Source organism: Pongo abelii, chromosome 6, assembly GCF_028885655.2.
Source record: "Pongo abelii isolate AG06213 chromosome 6, NHGRI_mPonAbe1-v2.0_pri, whole genome shotgun sequence".
NCBI classification, from domain to species: Eukaryota; Metazoa; Chordata; class Mammalia; order Primates; family Hominidae; genus Pongo; species Pongo abelii.
Genome location: NC_071991.2, coordinates 33,903,514 through 33,925,281, shown reverse-complemented (window position 1 = coordinate 33,925,281; position 21,768 = coordinate 33,903,514). Strand labels below are relative to the sequence as shown.

At 46.2% G+C, this 21,768-nt stretch overlaps 1 protein-coding gene across 4 annotated transcripts in view; it reads right to left on the bottom strand.

The window, feature by feature from the left end:
* Positions 1–21,768, bottom strand: part of COBL (cordon-bleu WH2 repeat protein) — a 298,657-nt gene that overhangs the window by 199,302 nt on the left and 77,587 nt on the right. For all 4 annotated transcript variants that reach the window (XM_054559166.2, XM_054559167.2, XM_024250351.3 and 1 more), the window contains exon 2: positions 2,093–2,296. In XM_054559166.2, coding sequence (XP_054415141.1) covers positions 2,093–2,296 — 204 coding nt within the window. The remainder of the gene's footprint in view (positions 1–2,092; positions 2,297–21,768) is intronic.

The following is a 21,768-nucleotide window of genomic DNA, read 5'->3' as shown; positions in this document are numbered from 1 at the left end:
ACCACACCTGGCCCACAATGCCATTTTCTAAACAAAATATGTACCTAGGAATTGGGCTAAAATATAAGAATGGTGAGTAAACCCTAATATACCCACTGAGAAAATTTCATGCATAAAGTGTTTTTTAAAACTATAATAATGTGACTAATTTCTTACGTTACAAAGTTATATAGGAAAAGTGTACTTTGGCCTATGACTACTTTATAAAACAAAGAAACTCCTGTCACTCCCGTGCATGAACCCTGGGGGGAAAGCCTATCGAACTGCCGCAAGAGATAGTGGCTTCCAGTGGACCAGGCTTTGAGCCCAGGCACCTCCCACCTTGATCCACTGTAGACAGCTAATTGTGCCTGAGCCCTCCTGCTATGATCATAGCCACAGGACCCCCACTGAGGAGCAACCTCCCGTTCTAGCCCAGTGGCACCACACTGGAGAGCAGGCTGGCCTCACCTGGTGCAGCTAAAATACTGTATCCCATGACTCAACAGTTCCAATCCTAGGTATATTCCGAGGCCTCGAGCAATGCTCCCCAAATTTTTATTCACTTATCTCATAAAATACTTTTGAAAAACGTATGCACCCCTTTGCCAATTGGACTGTCACCTGGAATTTTGATTATAAACTGGTTAATTTGATAAAGTAACAAAATAGTTGCAAAGGATTAGGTAATTTCAACTATAATCTAAATACTGGTATTTTAAAATAAAATACTTACATCACTTTTTAAAAGGCATCTGTGAGAATAAAAACACCCAGAGTGATTTAATTTTCACCATTATCCATTAAAATTACTCGAGCAAACTGCTTCATAAGAATAAAACATTTTATATCATTTCTTTTTTTCTGGAGATGAAGTTTCGCTCTTGTTGCCCAGGCTGGAGTGCAATGGCACAATCTTGGTTCACTGCAACCTCTGTCACCTGGGTTCAAGCAATTATCCTGCCTCAGCCTCCCGAGTAGATGGGACTACAGGCATGCACCTCTATGCCTCGCTAATTATTTTGCATTTTTCGTAGAGATGGGGTTTCACCATTTTGGCCAGGCTGGTCTCGTACTTCTGACCTCAAGTGATTCGCCTGCCTCAGCCTCCCAAAGTGATAGGACTTCAGGCCACCGTGCCCAGCCCATTTTATATCATTTCTTATTCTCCTTGTTTTCTTATAAATGCTGCTTCAATTCACTGCTGCATCAGAATTATACAAATATGTATGAATGTTTGAAAGTTTTTGTAATTAATCATTCTATCATACTTCTCTACAGTAAAAACATGTATAAATTATAGTTAACTTTTTTCTGTGACTTTGTTAGTTTTTTTATTATACATTGGGTTATCACTAAAAGTATCAGTAAGAATAGCACAAAACTATTTAAACAATAAAATTATGATTATTTTGATCACTGTCAAACATAAAATGTGCAAATCTATTGGTCATAACCTCGAAATGCTATGATGAAGGAGGCTTTGCCAATGTTTTAGCTGCACCTTTTGTGAGAGAAGTGGAGTGGGACACTCAGCCACGGGCAGATCAGTCCTGAGAAGAGTGCATGTGGGAATTGAAGGTCTCAAATTCAAGCCCTTAAATTGGAAATCCATGATTGGGCTGGTTTATTCCTTCATCTAAACCTGAAATATTTTCACTTTAGAAAGTTGATTGCCAGTTGTACACACACCTCCACGTGCTGCAAGAAGGTGTGGGAATGGTTAATTCAGGAGGCTGCCCTCCTGGCTGGGTCCCTTCAGAGCTGAGGATGCCTGAGGCACACCGTGGCTGCTGTCCCACCCAGGGGTGTAGGTCACCGCTGTACCTGCCCTCCTTTCTGAGCCTGCCTCCTCATAGGAGGGAGCCCTGGAGCCCCAGCTCTCCTAAGCATCTGGTGAGCCATCATGGCTGGATCAGTTAGCATAAGTCCACCCCAGGTAAGAGAGTTCAACCTGCTCTAAGTAGTCACTAGGCCTGATTTATATCCATGAGGTCCCTGAGGTCAGACCTGATGAGGAGGAAAATGCAGTACATCAACATCCGCCTTTCCATTCTCTCTGCTATACTCGCAAAGTGAGTACAGCGACTCCTCCCGCAGCACCGGCTCTCACCTCCCGTTGAGCACGCTCCTCTTCTCCAGCCCGCTGGGCAGGACCACGGTGACGTCCACGGTGCTGGCCCTCAGCACCTCCTTCATGCGAACCAAGTTCTGCTGCGACCCGAGGGCCCCGTCATGGGGGGGCTTCTGGTCACTGTGCACGTGCAGAGTGGCAGCCTTTCCAGGAGGTGGGGGAGCACGAGCCTTCATCTTCCTCCTTAAAAACCACAACACAGAGGCACAGAGTGAGTGGCAATGTTCCTACCTGCCTCGGAATAATTCATTCTTACACATACTCAGGTCTGTCTTCAGGAGCACCTTCCGAGTGCCATGGCCTTTTTAAAATCAATGTCCCCCAAACAAGTAAAAACTAATAAAGTAAACAAAATAGGGAAAGGGTTATTGAAAGGAAGCATTCCTGGAAAGAAACACCTTAAAAACGTGCTTGCTGTCAGGGAGGTACGCAAGCCTGTTTTCACAGGACCTGGTCAAGGGGAGGGTGGGTGCAGCGGGGTTTGGCCTGACCCTTTCTGAATTGTCACAGGGATGACACATCACACGAATTAATGATCACAATGAATCAGGTGGGCTCGCTAACACATGTGACACTCTATTAAATCTTGCCTCAGCTCCAAATCTATGGCCAGTTCTGAGGATCTGGAGTCCATGGATCCATGATCTCGAGGATGTGTTGTGCTAAATTAGCCAGAAAGTCGATCACACCACCACCTGTCCACACGGCCACCGTGGACAGATGCGGCTGTTTGGCAGGGAAAGGATGCGGGTGATGGTAAAGGGGTAACTAACGCATAACCCCCTTCACCTTTGTTTTCACCTTATTTCAGACTGTGCTTCAAATGCTCAATTCACCTTGTGGGGGATTTCTAAACACCTGATGAGTCACCCACACTGAGGAACATTTTCTTTTAACATTTATTTTAGGTTCAGGGGTCCATGTGCAGGTAAACTGCGTGTCACCAGGGTTAGGTGTACAGATTATTCCATCACCCAGGTAGTGAGCACAGTACCCAACAGGTGGTTTTTCAATCCTCACCCTCCTCCCACCTTCCACCCTCAAGTAGACCCTGGTTCTGATGAACATTTTTAGAAATTCTTGTTTCCTCCAGATTAGCCAGGGAAAGCAACTGGCCTTGTTTTATACAGGTACCTTATTTTACATATAGAATACATGTATATGTGTGTATATATATGTATGTACATATTTTGATATAAGAACCTTACTTTATATAGGCCCTGGTATTTTATTGTCGTGGTAGCAGGTCGAGTACTTACTCGATACTTAACATTCACTAGGACCTATGCTAATAATAACCTTACCAAGTTTACCTTATTGAGAGATCTGTGGCCCGCCTAAAGGCATACAATTATCTGGTGCCTGCACAGACATGGAACTCAGACCTGGCTGACTCCAGAGGGTTTGCTCCCACTGCCTCCCTCTTGCTCTGGCCATACCCTAGTTAGAGGGTCCGCAGAGAGGCAGTGAGAGCCTCAGCACACTTTCACCTCGCTCAGAGTGGTCTTCCGAAGGCATTTGGCATGAGCGATCAGAGATACAGGAATTCCTTTCCTAGAAATTTACTTTAAACAATCCCACAAGACAGCGTTGTGGGAGGCTCAAAGATGGTCATCACGACATAAATTCTAATGGTTCTAATGGCAAACAAATAACCCAACCATACATTAATAAATTAACACATCAAACAAATAAATAATCTAATCATGCATCAATGAAAGACAATGTCAATAAATTATGTTATACCAGAACTAGGCAAATATACCTTAAAAGTATATCATTTTATGTGCAAAAATGCTCAATACAGGCTTTTTTAAATAACAAGCTTCATAATATTATTTGTTTAGGAAAATTCTATTTTTAAAGAGAGGTCTACATTAATTATAGCAATGGATCATAAAGCAGTTTAGAAAGATAAAGAATTGGCAAAAATGACCTTGAGTGATGGGTAGTATGACATATGTTTTGCTATTTTTATTTCTACACATTTCCTAATTGTTCTATAGTATCACTTGTATATGTATTACTTATAAAATGAAAGAGGTCATTTAAAATGACAGTAAAAGTGATGAGATGAGGCTGTAAACTTACTAACATTCACGTCACTGGTTAATGTAAAGTTACGCACATTTACGTCATTAAAATAACATTCAGGGGCCAGGTGTGGTGGCTCATGCCTGTAATCCCAGCATTTATGGGAGGCCAAGGCGGCCAGACTGCCGGACTCAGGAGCTCAAGACCAGCCTGGCCAACATGGTGAAATTCTGTCTCTACTACAAATACAAAAAATTAGCCAGGCGTGGTGGCAAATGCCTGTAATCCCAGCCAGTTGGGAGCCTGAGGCAGGAGAATCACTTGAACCCGGGAAGCAGAGGTTGCAGTGAGCCGAGATCGCACCACTGCACCCCAGCCTGGGCAACAAGAGTGAAACTCTGTCTCAAAAATAATAATAATAATGATAATAATAAAACAACATTCAGATCTCACCCTCTGCTATAAGTAGGTATAAATTCTTTTTCTTATTAAAATACTTACACTTACAATATCTATAATTTTTGTTATATCTTTATCCATTATATACTTCTTTCAATTTATAGAAATAAAAATAAAATAGTCAACATATACGGCACCATTGTAAGGACTAAATATTTATTCAATTCCTCAGTATACCACTTTAAGGAGGTATTATTGATATTCCTATTTTATAGCTGAAAGTGTGAGCACACCTTCCCAATGTCACAGAGAGGTAAAACTGACAAACTGAAGACAATTTGGTTTCAAAGCCTGAAATTTTAACCACTATGTTATTCAGTCATTATTAGAAAGAACAGATTCCATACCATTTCAGAGATGGAAAAAATCAAGACAGAGAGAAACAGCTTATGGATTCTTCCATTAACCACCCTTTGGTCTAGGGCTAGAAGCCCAGGCTCTGAGGTATTAGCATTACCTCCCAAAGGTGCTTTCAGGACAAAAAAAAAAAAAAAAGTGTTTTTCATTTTTAGGAAAAGAGTATCTTTTCCAATTTAGCTGGCTTGGACTCCTTTAGAACTCACCAGTTCAAATAGGAAGCAGCATTTATTCATTTAGCTGGCACCACAATGGGAGTGAGAGGCTGGAGAGAGTCGGGAGAGGTTGACTGCCCCACATTTATCCGCAACAAATAATCTGTCCCCAACTACCCAGAGGCACCCTTGTAATAGAATTTCATCCACCCTCCCTCCCCACATCCAGTGTCAACACCCTGGTCCAAGCCCTCATCTCTACAGCACACACAAAAGTGGAGTCACGTGAATCACATACAGTACACACTCCACCCTTCCCTCCACAGTGTGACTAGGAGCAGCCTGCGAGGGCTGTTGTCTTCTTAGGCCTGACTTTGCTCGGGGCACACACTGCTTACACGCCTGGCAGGGCCCACTGGCTGTGGCCTAAGCTGCAACCAGCAGGCTGCAAGGGCCCCAGGGAGGTTTGTTTGCCCAGCAGAGTGCTGTGTGCATTAGTGTGTACATGCATGTGTGTGTGCCTGCATGTGCACGTGTACACATTAAAGTTAGCCAACATTTAAAAAACTGGAATATGTCACACTAACAAAATGAATTTTGGGCTGCTTTTGGGAAAAAAAAAAGGTTTGATGAAGCCTGGACATCTTCACAGTAGAAAACGGCTGTGTGTTTCCATCTGGACCTATTGACCGCTGGACCTGCTGGCTCAGTGACGTCACACATCTGTGCCCTGTAGGGCTGTAAACTCACATCCAAACCTCCAGAGAGTCTGAAGATCTCCACCAGCCCTAGACCTGAACCATTCTTCAATATCCTCCACTCTTCTGGCAACTGGCCTACAGCTCCAGTTTCCAGGAAACCAACAAGTCCCCCAACTGCCTTGGCCTCACTGTACTCTTGCCTCACTTGTTCTGCTCTCAAAGACATGGCTCAAAACAATGTCGTCAGAGAACCCATTTCTGGGTCCTCCAGGCCTGGGCACACACATAGCTGAGATCAGTGATATCTACGTTGGCTGCACTGTGGCTGGAAGCACTTGGGGAGCTTAAAATATGCCCAAGTCCTATCACGGACCAATTAAATCTGGATACCAATTCGATTATTATTTAACAAGTCTAGAAGGCAGCAAGGACATGTGTATTCTCAATATGTAGCATAACGTAGTTCATATTTGTGGGTGCAGTCATCTATCACATAACAATGCTTCAGTCACTGACGGACCACATATATGAAGGTAGTCCCCTAAGACTGTAATACCTTTTCTATGTTTTCTATGGTTAGATATGTTGAGATGTACAAATGCTTACTATTGTGTTACACTTGCCTACAGTGTTCAGCACAGTAACATGCTGCACAGGTTTGCAGCCCAGGAACAACAGGCTATAGCATACAGCTAGGTGTGTAGTAGGCTGTACCATGTAGGTATGTGTTGGGTACATTCTGTGATGTTCACCCAAGGATGAAATCCCTTAAGGATACATTTCTCAGAGTGCGCCCCTATCATTAAGCTATGTATGACCATACTTAAAAATGCTTATTGATGATGATGATATTGACACTGCTGAAAATTATACATAGTTCCTGCCTACAAGAAACACTGGGTACTTATAAAAGCCTGAGATAGGAATGAAAAAAAGATTGCAGAGTAAGAAATGTTTCAAACGAGCCAAGCTTCCTGAGGGAGAAAAAACCTGCACAGACCTCATTAGTGGAGTGTCCACCCTAACACCCTAGCCGAGGTAGCCTTGAACAGTCTTAAAGATGAGCAGAAATTTCATATATGAGAAAAAGAGACAAAGCCTGGGGCAGGAGGAGAAGTCCCCAAAGAGAAAAAGGAAAAAAAATGTTGTACTGCACATCACAGGAGAAGATACCAAAACAGCATGCCCGGGCTAGGGACACCTGACAGCCAGCACACCAGGGTGTCTGGGTTTTTTATTTTATTATTATTTTTTCTTTTTTTGAGATGGAGTCTCACTCTATCGCCCAGGTTGGACTGCAATGGCGCAATCTTGGCTCACTGTAACCTCCGCCTCCCAGGTTCAAGTGATTCTCCTGCCTCAGCCTCCCAAGTAGCTGTGATTACAGGCATGTGCCACCATACCCGGCTAATTTGGTATTTTTAGTAGAGATGGGGTTTCACCATGTTGGTCAGGCTACTCCTGACCTCAGGTGATCCGCCTGCATGTGGATGGCCTGTGCGTGTGGGTGACCTGTGCGTGTGGGTGGTCCGTGCGTGCGGGGGCAGCCCGTGCATGTGGGCAGCCTGTGAGTGTGGGTGGACTGTGTGTGTGGATGGCCTGTGCACGTGGATGGCCTGCACAGGCTTAGACCAGGCTTGTTCCCCATTGTCTGTTTCGTGCTTTCAGTGTGGCTTCTGTTAAACGCAAAGCACCATCCTGCAGCTAACACATTCACAGCACAAAACAGAAAACGCCTGGCTTCCTCTGCCTGTGAGTGGCTCAGCCTGGGAAAGAATGGTTGCTATTTATGCGGGGACTCCACACCTGTACTCGGTTGTGAAAAGTCATTAGCTTACCAAGCAGGGGATGCCTTTCTCAAACATCTGTGCAGATGTCATGCAGTTGAGTCTGAGACTCAGGTGCATGTGGCAGTTTAAAAAGAGCAGGCCTTCTGCACAAGTCTAAAGAGGCCATCAGAGCTGGGACCTTGCCCGGCTCCTGCTGGGCACACCCACGGCAGGTGCTCCCGGCTGGCAGTGCACACAGGCTGGGTAATCCAGCTTTCCTTCCTCTCACCCCCTCCAGTAGGAGGCAGGGCAGGTCCTTGGGACTCAGCAGAGAATGAATCACAGCACACACAACTCAAGCTTCCTTTGATCCCTCCACGTTGAGAAACCTGGGTGTGCCCTGGCAGGAACTGTTTATAAAATGAAAAAATATATATATGAAAACATTTCTGCCATTTCCAAGGTCATCAACCATAGCTCTAAATGATTTTAGCTTAAAACCATCACACATGTACTAAGTTTCTGGATGACGCTTGTTAATTCCCACATCAGCTGGAAACTCCCAGCTGGGTTTTTATTCTGAGAGCTCTTCAACATGCAGCAGAAGGCTTGAAATCCACTCACTGAAAGTCAGAGGGTCTTAGGTGACATGGTGCGGTGAATGCGAATCGCAGGTGTGGGGCCCAGGTAGCTGAATTAAAACCTAACTCTATAGGAGACAGCCACTGCCCAGCCAGGCTGGTCAGGCTGAGGTAGACAGGGACCGCATGCTGAAAAGGGAAAATTCATGCGTCTCTGTACTTTCCCAGACCCTGAGTTCAAAAGCACTATGCTTTACATCTTCCATCTTTCCAGTTGGAAATGTCATCTGTGGACATGAAGGTATAACAATTTCTTACTGTCCAAGAAAAGTGGACTGGGAAATCCACAGTGATGCTGAGGCCAGCTGACCTGAATGGCACGTCTACACCATGGGTGCCTGTTTACCATGTTGGCTACTCTGGCTGGCTGCTGGCAAACCACATGTGCTTAAAGGGAATTTCAGAGAGAAACCAAGCACACCCGGCTCTCCTGGCTAAGAGAGTCTGTTTATGCTGCAGGCAGAAGGGAGTTGCCATTCTCTCTCCATGAGATTCTTCAGCAATAGGATGTTTGCTTCTTCCTGTTTACAAGCGGTACATAAGCTGCGTCTGGTTTGTGTCTGGCTATTTATTTGCAGCCACAGTTGTAGAGCTGGGCAAGGTCCCAGCTCTGATGACTTCCTTAGATTTGTGCAGAGACCCTGCTCTTTTTAAACTGCCACATGCCCCTGAGTCTCAGACTCCTAAGCCTCTTCCTTGTACATTATTTCTGCAAACCACCCTGATGACCAGGGACTCCAGATTAAGAATCCATGTAATACCTTTTCTTGGAGCTCAGCACCTCCCAAGCTCAGGGCAATGTTCCTGGGAAGACAAGAATTCCTTCTACTAGAGGAGAAGAGCTACCAGAGGAAAATCCCATCAAAGCTTTCCCTACTGTCTTGGCCCCTACAAACAAAACGGAAAGCCAGAAAAACAGTCAACAGAAGATCCAGATAAGTAAGGGCTGAAATATGTGTCTATGAAACAATCACACTGCAGCCCGCAGAATTGTGGCATAAAAACAATAAATATCACACTGGTGCAATAGGCCAGGGAGAAACGACTTTACCCATCAAAATGCCACATTTCAGGGCACACAAAGGCACTGTCTGTTCAAAGTCTGCCCCAGGACACTCCACAACTGCACACCATCCACCGCATCCTGGTTACATGCTCTAGAACTGGAAAAACATCAGGTCAAATTCAGCCACGACGTGGCCAGGCTGTGCATCTCCTCCAGATAAGCTCCTGTAATCTGTAGGCCTCAGTTTCCCCAAGAGCTGAACAGAGAGAGATTTCAGCTTTTATCAGGTGAGTAAATGGGAGGATTAAATGAGATGACTCCTGTAAAGTTTCTGGTATGGCACCGAGACACAGGTAGCACTCAATGACTGGTGGTAATTACAAATTTTTTTACTATTATTATTAGCACGCTTACTCTTTCGGATTAAAAAAAAAAAAAGAAGCAAGCCTCTTATCTCTGCGAGGGTAGAGTAGAAGCTGGCTCCTCAAAATGCCTAATAAAAGCTCATTTATGCAGCAAATGCATTCATAACTGCCTAAGAAATCCTACACAATAGAATTTCACAGTTTTGACCTGGGGGTGGGGGAAGCTTTCAGTAATTCAACATAAAAAGATTAGCTTTCTGGATAGGATTCTCTAAGACATAATAACAAAACATATCCATAACACTCACCAAACTAAACTCCAGGGCCTGTAGATATGGGAACGCTGATATCTCACAACACATCAAGTAAATATTCAAAGAGGAACATTTGAGAGCCCAGTCCCACAGCTATTACTCAACTCCCAGCAAGTGAAGAAAGAGCCTGTCGGTGAGGATCACTTAACTATCGGCAAATACTCCATGCTCATGCTGAGCAGAGCAACCCCTGCTCCAAGTTTCAGATAAAACCCTGAGTTCCTACACTGTTCAATATTATAGAAAAAGGATATCTCCTTCAAAAAAAAAAAAAAAAAAAAAAAGCAGTGCTAGTTTACTGAAGTTTGAACATTCTTAACAAATGAAATGGAATAGATCAGAGAAAACTTACTGATTCCCAAACCACCAGGCAATGTTTGCATACATCCCAAGCTGTCCCCTGCCCTTGCCTGGAGTAGGTTTGCTTTGCCCCCTAAAAGGAGCGCAAAGGGCTTTCTACCACACAGCCAATGCTGTTCCAGGAGCTAACGGACAGAAACCGCTCCTTGGGCTTCCCTGGACGAGGAGTGCAGAGTGAAGCAGTGCCCTGAGAACTAGCAGAGGCATCTGATCCAATCCAGCTAGTGACTTATTCATAAATGTGCCACCCGATGCAGCTTTTCCCCGACCAAGCCTGCGGTGCCGGCGCCTGTACTCCCGGCAACGGAAATCTCAAGTCATTTTGCAGAAAGACAGTGAGTGAATTGTCTTGGTTCACTTGTTCACAAACCCTCCAAGCCTGGAAAATGAGAATGAGACCGCAAGAGTTGTGAGGGAGGAAGGGCAGAACTCGCCTTTCATCGGGATGCCTGGCAGCAACCTTACTTCCTTTTCCCAAGCTGCATTCGTCCACCACCTTCTTGGAGTTTTCCAGGGCAGGCAGCCCAGGTGATCCCTTCAGGAGAAAGCCTAATTATTCCCGGAGAGACAAGTCAGCTCTGTACCTTAGCTGACCAAACTCAGCATTTGCTGAATTTGTATAAAGCAATTCTTGCCACCTCTCAGGCATGATTTAGTACATTCTTTTCCTAAAGGAGTTTTGATTTTTTTCTTCTCTTATCCCCCAAAACTACGCAACCAGAAGCTCACTGCTTTCTTGCAGCCAGTCTCTATGTGGCAGCGTGGATTTTCAAGCTTGAAAGCCATATTTGGTTTCTACCAACCATTGTCCCAGGACTACAAAGAAATGGCCAAACTGCTCAATATGTGCAGATGGGTATGCCGTGAGCTTGACGGGCTCTCAGCTCCTGTCCAAGCAAGGGCCCGAAGGTCCCAGTAAGGGCACAGTAGGTTTGGGGATGGAGGGATCTGGCCATGCCTCCAGATCACACCCCCACCTTTAGCCCCTGCTGCCTTATCTGTGCAGGCTGCAGTATCACCTGAATTTAACCATGTCCCTGACTGGCAGACCCCAGAGCTCTGGTTGACCTCCCTCCCCCACCAGGGAGGAGGCATGGCCAGGCCAGCACAGCCCTGAGAAGCAAGGAGTGTGCCCTCAGCTGCCCCCATCAGACACACACCTCCTCCAAGCTTCTCTCCTACGTGGACACCACACCTGCAGCACACTGCCACCTCGCTGCCACAACCTGAGGAGACTGTACCAGTCTGCTGGTTTCTAGGCCTAACAACACCCAATGAAGAGCTCTCCGGGGCACCACTGCCTCTCCTGCCTCTCCATTTCAGTCATGGCTTCATGATGTGCCAAGGTTTCTACCTCATTGTCATCTCCGTCTCTTCTTCCTCCCGATGCCAAAGACTGCCAAGTTGATTCCAGCTCTGTCAAGGCTCAAACCCAGCCCCTCCTTTACCCCGTTCCTGCTCCACTGTTGCTCCTTTCCCCGCACATGGGATTCTATCTGACTTCCTGCTGGCCCCTTCCCACCACCCCTGCTCCACTGCTGCTCGGGGCGTTGTCTTCTCTCCCCCAGATTCTTACAGTGGACTCTGAAGGAATCTCCTGCATCGCCTGCCTCCCCTTCTTGAGTCCCATTTCCACACACCGAAGATGAATATTCCTCAAGGATGGCTCCATCTGGCCATTCTTCCTAATGCAAACACGTTAGTGATCCCCACTGCCCACTGGGTGAAGCCCAAACTCCTCTGTCTAATCTGCCTCGAACTTCAAGGCTGTTTCCACCATACCCCTCATCGCCCACATCGTGGTTACTTGAACCCTGGTGTTTCTGCACGTGGGGCAGATCCCCTGCTATCCTGTCTCCATCAACCCTCACCAGCCTTCAGTGAGTGAATGAATGGAGTAAAGTCACAAAAGAGGAAGTCACACAAGGCTTGACTCTAGAAGTGTCCCATAATGGCGGTGGAGATCAAAGGGGTACTATGGGAGAGAGGACCTTAGGGAAGTGACTGGGAGAGGGGTTAACACTGCCTGGGTTCAAATCTCAGCACCACCACTAACTAGTGAGTGAACTAACACAATGTATTTAACTCCCTTTGGGTTGTATTTGGGATAACTACACCTTCTCCATAGGATTAGGCAAAACTTAAGTGATTTCATTCTTGTAATACCCATACCACAGTGGCTAGGATCTAAGCCTTCAGTTAGTGTAAGTATTGTAACCCAGTGTGGAATCAAACCCTTCTGTTCTTAGCTATTTGCTCTAGTGCAGAGGAAACCCCAGTGTGCTTCCCTTCCCCCTCTAACATGCTAAAGAGAAGATGAAAGATCAGCAAAAAGAAGAAGTGTCTCCATGGCCAGCAGGTCTGTCTAGTAAGGACATCACAGTGGCCTCCTCCCCTCACCTGGTGCCTCTCCATCCTCTGCCAAACCAAGCAGGGGTTCCTGGGGAGCCATATGCAGGGTTGGGTCAAGGGCCACAGACATGGAGCTGCAGAACTGCAGGCCTGAAGCTGCCCGGGAGCACTTTGATGTGAGTCTCTGGATCAGGGAAGTGCAGGAGCTTGAAACAAATGCCTGTGTCCTAAGGAGCACCAGAGGGTGGCTGGCCAGGGCTGTCCACAGCAGCATGCGACAGAGAGGTTAGAAGGTGGTGCCTGGAAGCAGGTGGCTTCTGCAGGGCTCAGGTGATCCAAGAGGACTTAGAAGGAGCCTGAACCAGAGGGCTGGGTGCAGGGTGGGCTGAGCCAGGAGAGGCTGTGGGCTCACAGGGCAGAAGCTAAGGGTGGGACCCCCACACACCCGCAGATAAACCCCACAAGAGCACGTGGCACCAGACCTGTAGCACCAGAAGGTATGCTGACCAACAGCAGAGAAGAGACCCTGCCCCTCATCCCCACCCAGCCATGGAAGCAGCACCCTGAGGGGAGGGGACCGAAGTCTGACCGCAGCCACCCAGGCCTGAGCTCCTGCCATGGTCGGACCTGAGTGTGGTGGAGGGTGGGAAGGGGAGAGCTTCAGCTGGATGTGGGATTGACGCTGTCATTCAGAAGAGGCTGAACTTCCTAACCTCTGAGAAATAGGACTGTTCTGGTAGACGATGCAGAGCTGAGTGCTATGGGCTGCCGAGACACCATCCTGGATAGAGAATCAGGAGAGAATGACTACAATCTGTTGAGTCTAATCCATTCCACAAACCGCTACACATGGTCACCTTCTTCATCATCATTATTTTCTTAGTCAAAAATGGAACTCTCCCCTCAGCTCCCCCCGCCAAAAAAGAAGAAGAAAATAACAAAAAAGGAAAAGCACAGAATCACCATACAATATCAGTCTCTTCCTTTTGCCTTTCCTGGGGGACCGTGAGGGGAGAGCAGAGTTGAGAGTTCCCACGACCCATCTGGCTGTGGGCTCTGGAAGCGGTGGAAATGGAGCCACACTGATGACCTAGAAAGCAGAGCCATGGAGAGGCCCCAACCAGTGCATCCCTACATTGAGATTCGGCCAGCAAGGGGATTCTTATTTTCTTAAGAAATAATAATCAGGGCCAGGCACGGTGGCTCACACCTGTAATCCCAGTACTTTGGGAGGCCAAGGCGGGCGGATCACGAGGTCAGGAGATCGAGACCATCCTGGCTAACACAGTGAAACCCTGCTTCTACTAAAAATACAAAAAATTCGCCGGGCATGGTGCCAGTAGTCCCAGACACTTGAGAGGCTGAGGCAGAAGAATTGCTTGAACCTGGGAGACAGAGGTTGCAGTGAGCCGAGATCGCACCACTGCACTCCAGCCTGGAGGACAGAGAGAGAATCCATCACAAAAAAAAAAAAAAAAAGAAAGAAAGAAAGAGCAATCAGATATTTTTATGACTTTCTCCTGAACATTTATTCAATTTCTTCCTGGGCTGTTTGGCCATGAACATCCACATCGCATGAAAAGTACCAGAGACGCTGTGTGTTAGTTTAATGATTAAGGCATTAAATCATAGATAACTATGCAAGTGACCAGGAGTAAATCTGACCACACATAACCATGGAAATGACAAATAGTCCACAAGAGGTATAAGAGAAAATAAATACAAACAGCCATTAAGCACTTGAATATGTCAGAATGAGTATTTACAAATATTAATTTTAAAAATTATTTAATGGCTTCATCATGTATTTGGGGCATAACAGGCATCTAATTATGTATAGTGACAGAAAACATCTTGGTTTTCCATAAGCATCTGCAGAGACAGGCTGGCCAAATCAGCACTGCCTTCAGCTCAGAAGACCCATGGCAAAACCGACAGTTTTCTTCTGGATTCAACTCACAGAACCGGCAAGGGGCAAGAAAAGTCAACAGAACAGAAACGCCAGACCTAGAAGGCAAGAACATATTAAGGATGGTGATTTGCCTTCACCAAGGCACCCAAAATGTTTGTTTTTTCCTTCAGTGGGGGGAAGAAAAAGGAGCAGAGCTGTATTGAGTTCCTTCTAGCAAAGTGTGGAAAAGAGAACCAAACTGAGTGGAAATCCTAAGACAAAAACTGCAGAGCGAGACGTGAGACAGCAGGCCATGCGCTCTGAAAGGCATCTCTGCCACCTGCTGATAAGCCCCGTCCATTTCTATGTACTTTTGTCAATAACTGAAAAGCGGTGAAATCTGACTAGCCCGCTCTCCACACAGCACATAACTGATTGGAACTCAACAGAGCTGTGAGAATTTCTCAGGAAAATGAACCCAACTCCCTTCACTTGGGGCCACGGACTCACATGACACCACAGTTCAGGGAAACGGACGTTTTCAGGATGCGCACATGCCAATGTCTAATGGAGACAGCCTGATTTCCAGGCCTTGTTTTTGACTACTTCGTTGCAATCCCGCTAACAAACTTTGGCATATTTGCTATAAAAACAACCAGACTGTGTTATTTATTACCTCAAATGTAATCACCTTACGATCTTATTTCTGCCTCTATTAATAAGTAGAAGTTTCACTGCTTAAAATAAATGGCAAAAGTATTTTATTTAGGATGAATTATTCTATACTGAAAGACACTTTCCAGTAAGAAAAGCAGAAAAGAAGGGTATGTGAAAATATGCAGAAATAGAGGCCCAGAGCCAGCTTGTTTTGATACTGGTGTTTTCTGAGCTAAGAGCTAAGTGTTGGGTACCTTTAATTCTCCGTTGAAAATATGACACTTGATCACCTCATCGTGAACTGTTTCTCAAAATAGAGACTGGGCCTCCCAGAGGATCCCTGGGCTGGCGAAACCTGAGCTGAGTGGCTCTGACAGGCACTGCTGAGCAACCATGTGGCCTCTGGGCACTTCTTGTCCACTGTTAGACCTGCGGCCACCCACCCTTGGGCACAGCCCTGCCCGGCAAGGCCAGAACTGGCATCGGGCTCACCCACTTCCCAAATAACACCAGCATCAAGAGTTCCGAAAAGGCCGAGCACAGTGACTCACGCCTGTAATCCCAGCACTCTGGGAGGCCTAGGCAGGCAAATCACTTGAGCTTAGGAGTTCGAGACCAGCCTGCGCAACACAGCAAAACTCCCTCTCTATGAAAAATACAAAAACTAGCCGAGCAAAACCCCCTCTCTACGAAAAATACAAAAACTAGTCGGGCGTATTGGTGTGTGCCTGTAGCCCCAACTATTCTGGTGGCTGAGGTGGAAGAATTGCTTGGGCCCAGGAGGTGGAGGCTGAAGTGAGCAGAGATGGCACCAGTCCACTCTAGCCTGGGTGACAGATCAAGGCCCTGTTTCAAAAAAAAAAAAAGAAAGAAAAAGAAAAGAAAGTTCAGAACACAGAACCCTGACTGAAGGGCCAGGGCTGGACAGCAGGCTGGACTAGACCAGGGCACACGCTGTGGAACACGTCGCTTGGGTTTACTGATTGATCTGGGGCCACCTGAACCTCAGTTACCTTTAGAAAGAGACAGACAGAGAGAAAGAGCACTAGAGGAGGTGAGGGAGGGAGAAGAGGGGGAGAAAAGGATGGAGGAAGAAAGAGAAGACTATCTCTGAGGCTATTCCACTCCAAAAGTTCTGTTCCCTCCACAACCTGTCTCTGGGGGTCCCAAGGGACAGTCTGCAGCCCTCACAACACTCATGCCTGTTCCTATGGATGTCTCCAGCCTCGGCCTGGCATTTCCTCCTCCACTAATCTGCACTTCCAATCTCCACCATGCTCTGAAGTCAAGCAGCCCAACCTGTTGACAGCCCACAAAGAAACACACCATCTTCGTATGCACCCTAACACCACAATTCTCCAAGTTAACCCCTCTCAGTTTTATATCATGGCCCCCAGATTTGGAGGACAGGAAATTCCTTGATGTACCCAGTCTTTCTTGATTGGATTGAGGGAATCCAGTGTTAGGTCTGCTGTGCTGTGACAGCTGACAGGTCAGGGATCTGAAGGGACTGTGTGATGTGGCTAAGCAAGTGCAGCCGCCCTGCATCTCTTCCTACGTCCAAGAACCTCTTGGGCCCTTCCTTTAGCCCCCAGTCGCCTTGAACAACCAGATACAAAACTGTGGTGGGAGTTTTTGTTGCAGAACTTTTATATCCAGAACTTTTGCTGCAAGTGCATGATTTCCAGAGAGCAATTATATCACCTCAGCCTAAAGCCAAGCACCGGAAACAGCCGCGGACATCCCTGACCTTGAGAAGGCTTCCCTTTGCCCACCACCCACGGCTTCCCACTGGCTGGACAAAACCCTGTACCACGGGGCAGGTGCTGGTTTGGAAGGGCCTGAAGTTAACAGTCTGAGAGGCCTCTTTAAGATAAAGAACACAAAAGCACAACAAACATTGTAAGTCAGGCAGTGAGCTTGGCCCAACATGGGAGGCCCTGACTGTCTAGCCTCAGCAAAAACACAGGCCACTTTTCCAGCTGACTACCCACCCCCTCCTGCACTCTTGCTGGGCCAAGAGGGCCCCCACCATTCACACAGTCCACCTTCTACTCCCCGCCAAGGCAGAACACTTCAGCTTGGCTAAAGAAACGAGAAAAACTTAACAGAAACCCCGACATCCCCTTGAAAAAAAAAAAAAACATTATGTTTTCAAATAAACCCTTCCCCTTTTACGTAAGCAGGGGCCTGGGCTCACTCAGCGTGTCCTCCAGTGGAAGGAAACTAACAGTGACCAACACTCAAATGTACCAACATACCAGGCCTCTGACAGCAACCTAGCCAGGAACAGTCATCCCACTTAACAGACAGAAAACTGAGGCCCAAAGCCCTCACAAGGAGTGCTGGGAAGATCTAAGAAATGGGGAAACCCAGTTCCTGTTTGCAAGTGATTTAAAACATAGAGGGGGATTCAGAGGTAGAGGTTACAGTGCAAGAGGCACTGGGCAGAAATGAGAAATCTTATGAGCCATGCAGAGGAAGAGACAATTTTTCCAGGGGAGATGCAGGAAGGCCTCACAGAGGAGAGGACAGGGCAGGGCTCTGGGCCGTGGGGAGGAGGCTTGGGGCTCAGCAGGAGGGTGCACCCATTCACTCCTAGTGAAGGAGACTTTAAGAAAACTTAGGGATCCGTCCCCTTCTGAATGAAGCAGCTCATGACTGGCAACTTACACTTTTTATTGCTTGGTGTTCTCACCAGCCAAAACCAAACTCAGAGTCCCCAGCTTGAGCTGAAATTTAGGGTAGTGCCTTGGGAAAGAGCCTGGGCGCTAACGGGGAGGGGCTTGGGTTGAAATCCTGGGTCTGCTACTTCCCAGCTGTCCCTCTGCAGCTCACATTCCTCACCCGTAAAGGGGAATGGGAATACCTACTTCCCAGATGCAATGCGTAGTATATAAAATAACGTGGTCAAGGCATCTGGTACACGATGCACTCAAAAAACAAGGCATGTCTGCGATGAATGCAGCAGGGTCAGTGTCCTAAACCCACCTCTGCCCTGTCTCCATCCTCCACTGCCCTCCCTCTCTAGCAGGGACTCAGGGGGTCAACGGTCTCGCCTCTTCACAGCTGAGCTTGACAGGGCTGTGTGGGGAATGAGGAACCACCTCATTTGGTTCTGTGTGTCCTGCTTCCGGTCTGCACTGGACTGGCCTGAGGAAAACCCAGGGAATATTTCCTTCCTTGCAGTTTCTCCCTGACTGCTTCTTTCAAATCAAAACAGAAATGATGAAGCGAAATGCCCAGCTCTGGGCCTGGCCCAAGGAAGTCCTCAATGTGCATGAGTTCAATGGTACCCCTCCCCAGACTCCAGATCTGCCACCCTGTCCCTCATTTGCTTTGACTTAGCACTCACAAAGTAAACTAATTCTTTAATAACTCACAAGAACTAAAAGTTAATTTTTTTCATCTTAATTCTAGCCTATTAGAAAAAAAAACAAAGAATTTTAAGCAAATAAAGGAGTTTACTTCTCCGCATCCTCATAATAATTTATCCATAGACAACACTTTTGCTTCCTATGTTGAAAATAATATTACATTGTAACTTTACTAAATTTTAAAACACAAACGACAATAATATTGAAAAATAAGTTCACTAAGATGTAACAGCTGAATTTACTTTTAGGGTTTGCTGATCTCAATATACATAAACTGTGAGTCCCTTAACCCTTTTTTTTTCTTTAAAAAAAAAAAAAACTGCCAAAATAGGAGAGGGTGTAGTAATACATATGCCATATGTCTACACATTTTTGCCACCAGCTTTTGAAAGCTTAATGTAGTATTATTAAAAACATAGAATGCTTGTCATATTTTCCCCATGCTAGGGTGCCTTGGGCCATGTCATGGTCCGTTAAAAACAAAAAAATTCAAGAGCTGCCACTATTTCAGAAACATGAACGTGTTTAGTAATGAAAACAAAACGTGTATTAGAATAGAGCAATATTTACATGGTGTTTTATACAGTGACCAGGTCCCCAAAAGGGTGTGACAGGATTTCTGTTCCTGAAGCTTTGTGGTTCTCTCTGAAGGCTGGGAGCTGTCTGCTTACACCTGGAAGTCCAGCCCAGGAAGTAACTGCTGATGTCACAGGTGGCTCTGTTGACATCCTCACAACCTGCCAGGGCTACACCCTCCATGGCATGCCCCTCAGGTACCAAAGGGGAACAAAGAAGGAAAAGGAAGTTCCACCTGAGCCCGATCTGACCAAGGTGGCCCATGCCAGCCACCATGCTGACAGCCAGCAGTGACCAGAGAGGACGCTGGGACCAAGCGGCTTCGGGGGTCTCCCTTGGCCGCCTCCAGGCCTTCCACTGTACTGGTTTGGATTTGCCATGGTAGATTTGTTCGACTACCAGTTTTGTATTCTGAAGTAAGGAAGCCACATGACTTCCACACCTGAGTACCTTAGAGAACAATAGGAGTGCTGTTCTTTGGAGCAAGGATGGCTGGGCCACTCTGGGGTCCTTTCCCTGCAGTTCCCTCCACATACTGGGTCTCATGAGCAGAAGACCCCTGCCCTTCCCTGGGCTTTCTGTGTGAAGCCCTCAGTAAATGACAGTAGTGGGGCAGAGCTCTCATTTCCCCTGTGAAAACCTCTCTTCAGTTAGAATGCAGCAACACCGGGTAGAGCAGTTGTAACTTATACTGAAGTTACTCTTTGTCCGCCAGCCCTAACAAAAGTGTCAGAGGCCTCTGAACCAGAGCAACTCCATCTTGAATAGGGGATGGGTAAAATAAGGCTGTGTCTTTTCTTATGTTAAAGCAAAGGGGAAAAAATGTGGGTTTTGAATACACATTAGCCACAGTCTTCTTTGTGTTTTTACTCAAGGCTTCAGTGCAGGGTGTATCCAGCAGCCTCCCAGCCCCCACCACAATGCTCCTGGCCCCTGACCCTGTGCTCCTCTTTCCCCCTATGACCTGGACTGCTCTCTCCTCTGCAGAGAAGTCTTACCTCTTATTTCCCTGGCAACCCTGCCTCATCCCTAAATATACCAGTCAGGAAATCCTTCTTCCCGGGAGTCCCAGGTGAAGAAGCCCCCCCTCCACCCAGCGACAGATGCCCTAAAACCAGCTCATAGGGCTCTCAAGAGCCAACTGTTAAATTTTCTGGAATGCTGGTAGCGCACTCATTATTAAAAAGTAAATTATATAAACTTATGGTTAAATAAAATATATTAAAAATAAGGGTAATAAATATGCAGCCCTTATCACTTCCTACTGATTTCACTGTTATCTGTATCTTTGGGGTTATTAAAATCCATTCTGTCTGGGGGTAGAAATACTGTCAGAGGCGTTTGACCCAGAGCGATTCCATCTTGAATAGGGGCTGGGTAAAATTAGGCTGAGACCTGCTGGGTGACATTCTTAGTCACAGGATGAGATAGGAGGTCCGCACAAAATACAAGTCATAAAGACCTTGCTGATTACAGGTTGCAGTAAAGAAGCTGGCTAAATCCCACCAAAGCCATGATGGCCACGACAGTGACCTTTGTTCGTCCTCACTCCTACACTCCCACCAGCGCCATGACAGTTTACAAATGCCATGGCAATGTCCAGAAGTTACCCTATATGGTCTAAAAAGGGGGTGAACCCTCCTGGAGGGTTCCCTCCTGGAACCCTCAGTTCCAGGAATTGCCCACCCCTTTCCAGGAAAACTCAATAATAATCCACACCTTGTTTAGCATGTAATCAAGAAATAATCTTAAAAATTGCCAACCAGGACTCAGGCTGCTGCTCTGCCTATGGAGTAGCCATTCTTTTGTTTCTTTACTTCTCTAATAAACTTGCTTTCACCTTACTCTATAGATTTGCCTCCAATTCTTTCTTGCATGAGATCCAAGAACCTTCTCTTGGGGTTTGGATCAGACCCCTTTATAGTAAGAATACTACTCGATGGGAGTTGCCACAGCCTCCGCCCAGCTCCACACTCATGTCTCACTTTAGTGGCTGGTTAACACTCATGGTATTTTGCCATGGAAATGAGCAAATGTGACAAATCAAGGCACACGTTATTGTTTTATTGATTGTCTAGATCAGGGATCAGCAACATTTTCCATAAATAGCTACATAGTGAACATTTTAGGTTTTGTGGGCCATATGATCTCTGTCACAGCTACTCAGCCACTGTGGCAAAAAAGCAATATATAAATGAATGAACTTGGCTGTGTTCCAATACAATCTCACTTATGGACACAATTTTGAATCTCATATAATTTTTTTATATATTACAAAATATTATTTTCCTGTTTTTTTAAAAAAAAACCTTTAAACATGTAAGAACCACTCCTAGATTGCAGGCTGTACCAAAACAGGATCTGGCCTTTGACCACAGCTTGCCAACCCTTGGTCCAAGACCTATGATGGTGATGAGGAAATCTTGACAATGCAGATCACACTCACAAGTGGTCCTGCCTGTCGCTTCCACATTGTGAATCGCATAATAATTTAAGGAAACACTCTGAGTATTCATACACTTAATCCAGGTCAGCAAAGTCTCATATCACTGAAGGAAAGAGGACATCCCAACATTCGCTTTCTCACTTTGCTTTACTCATTGTAAGTGAAAATATCCATCAACATTCATGTCAGAACTGA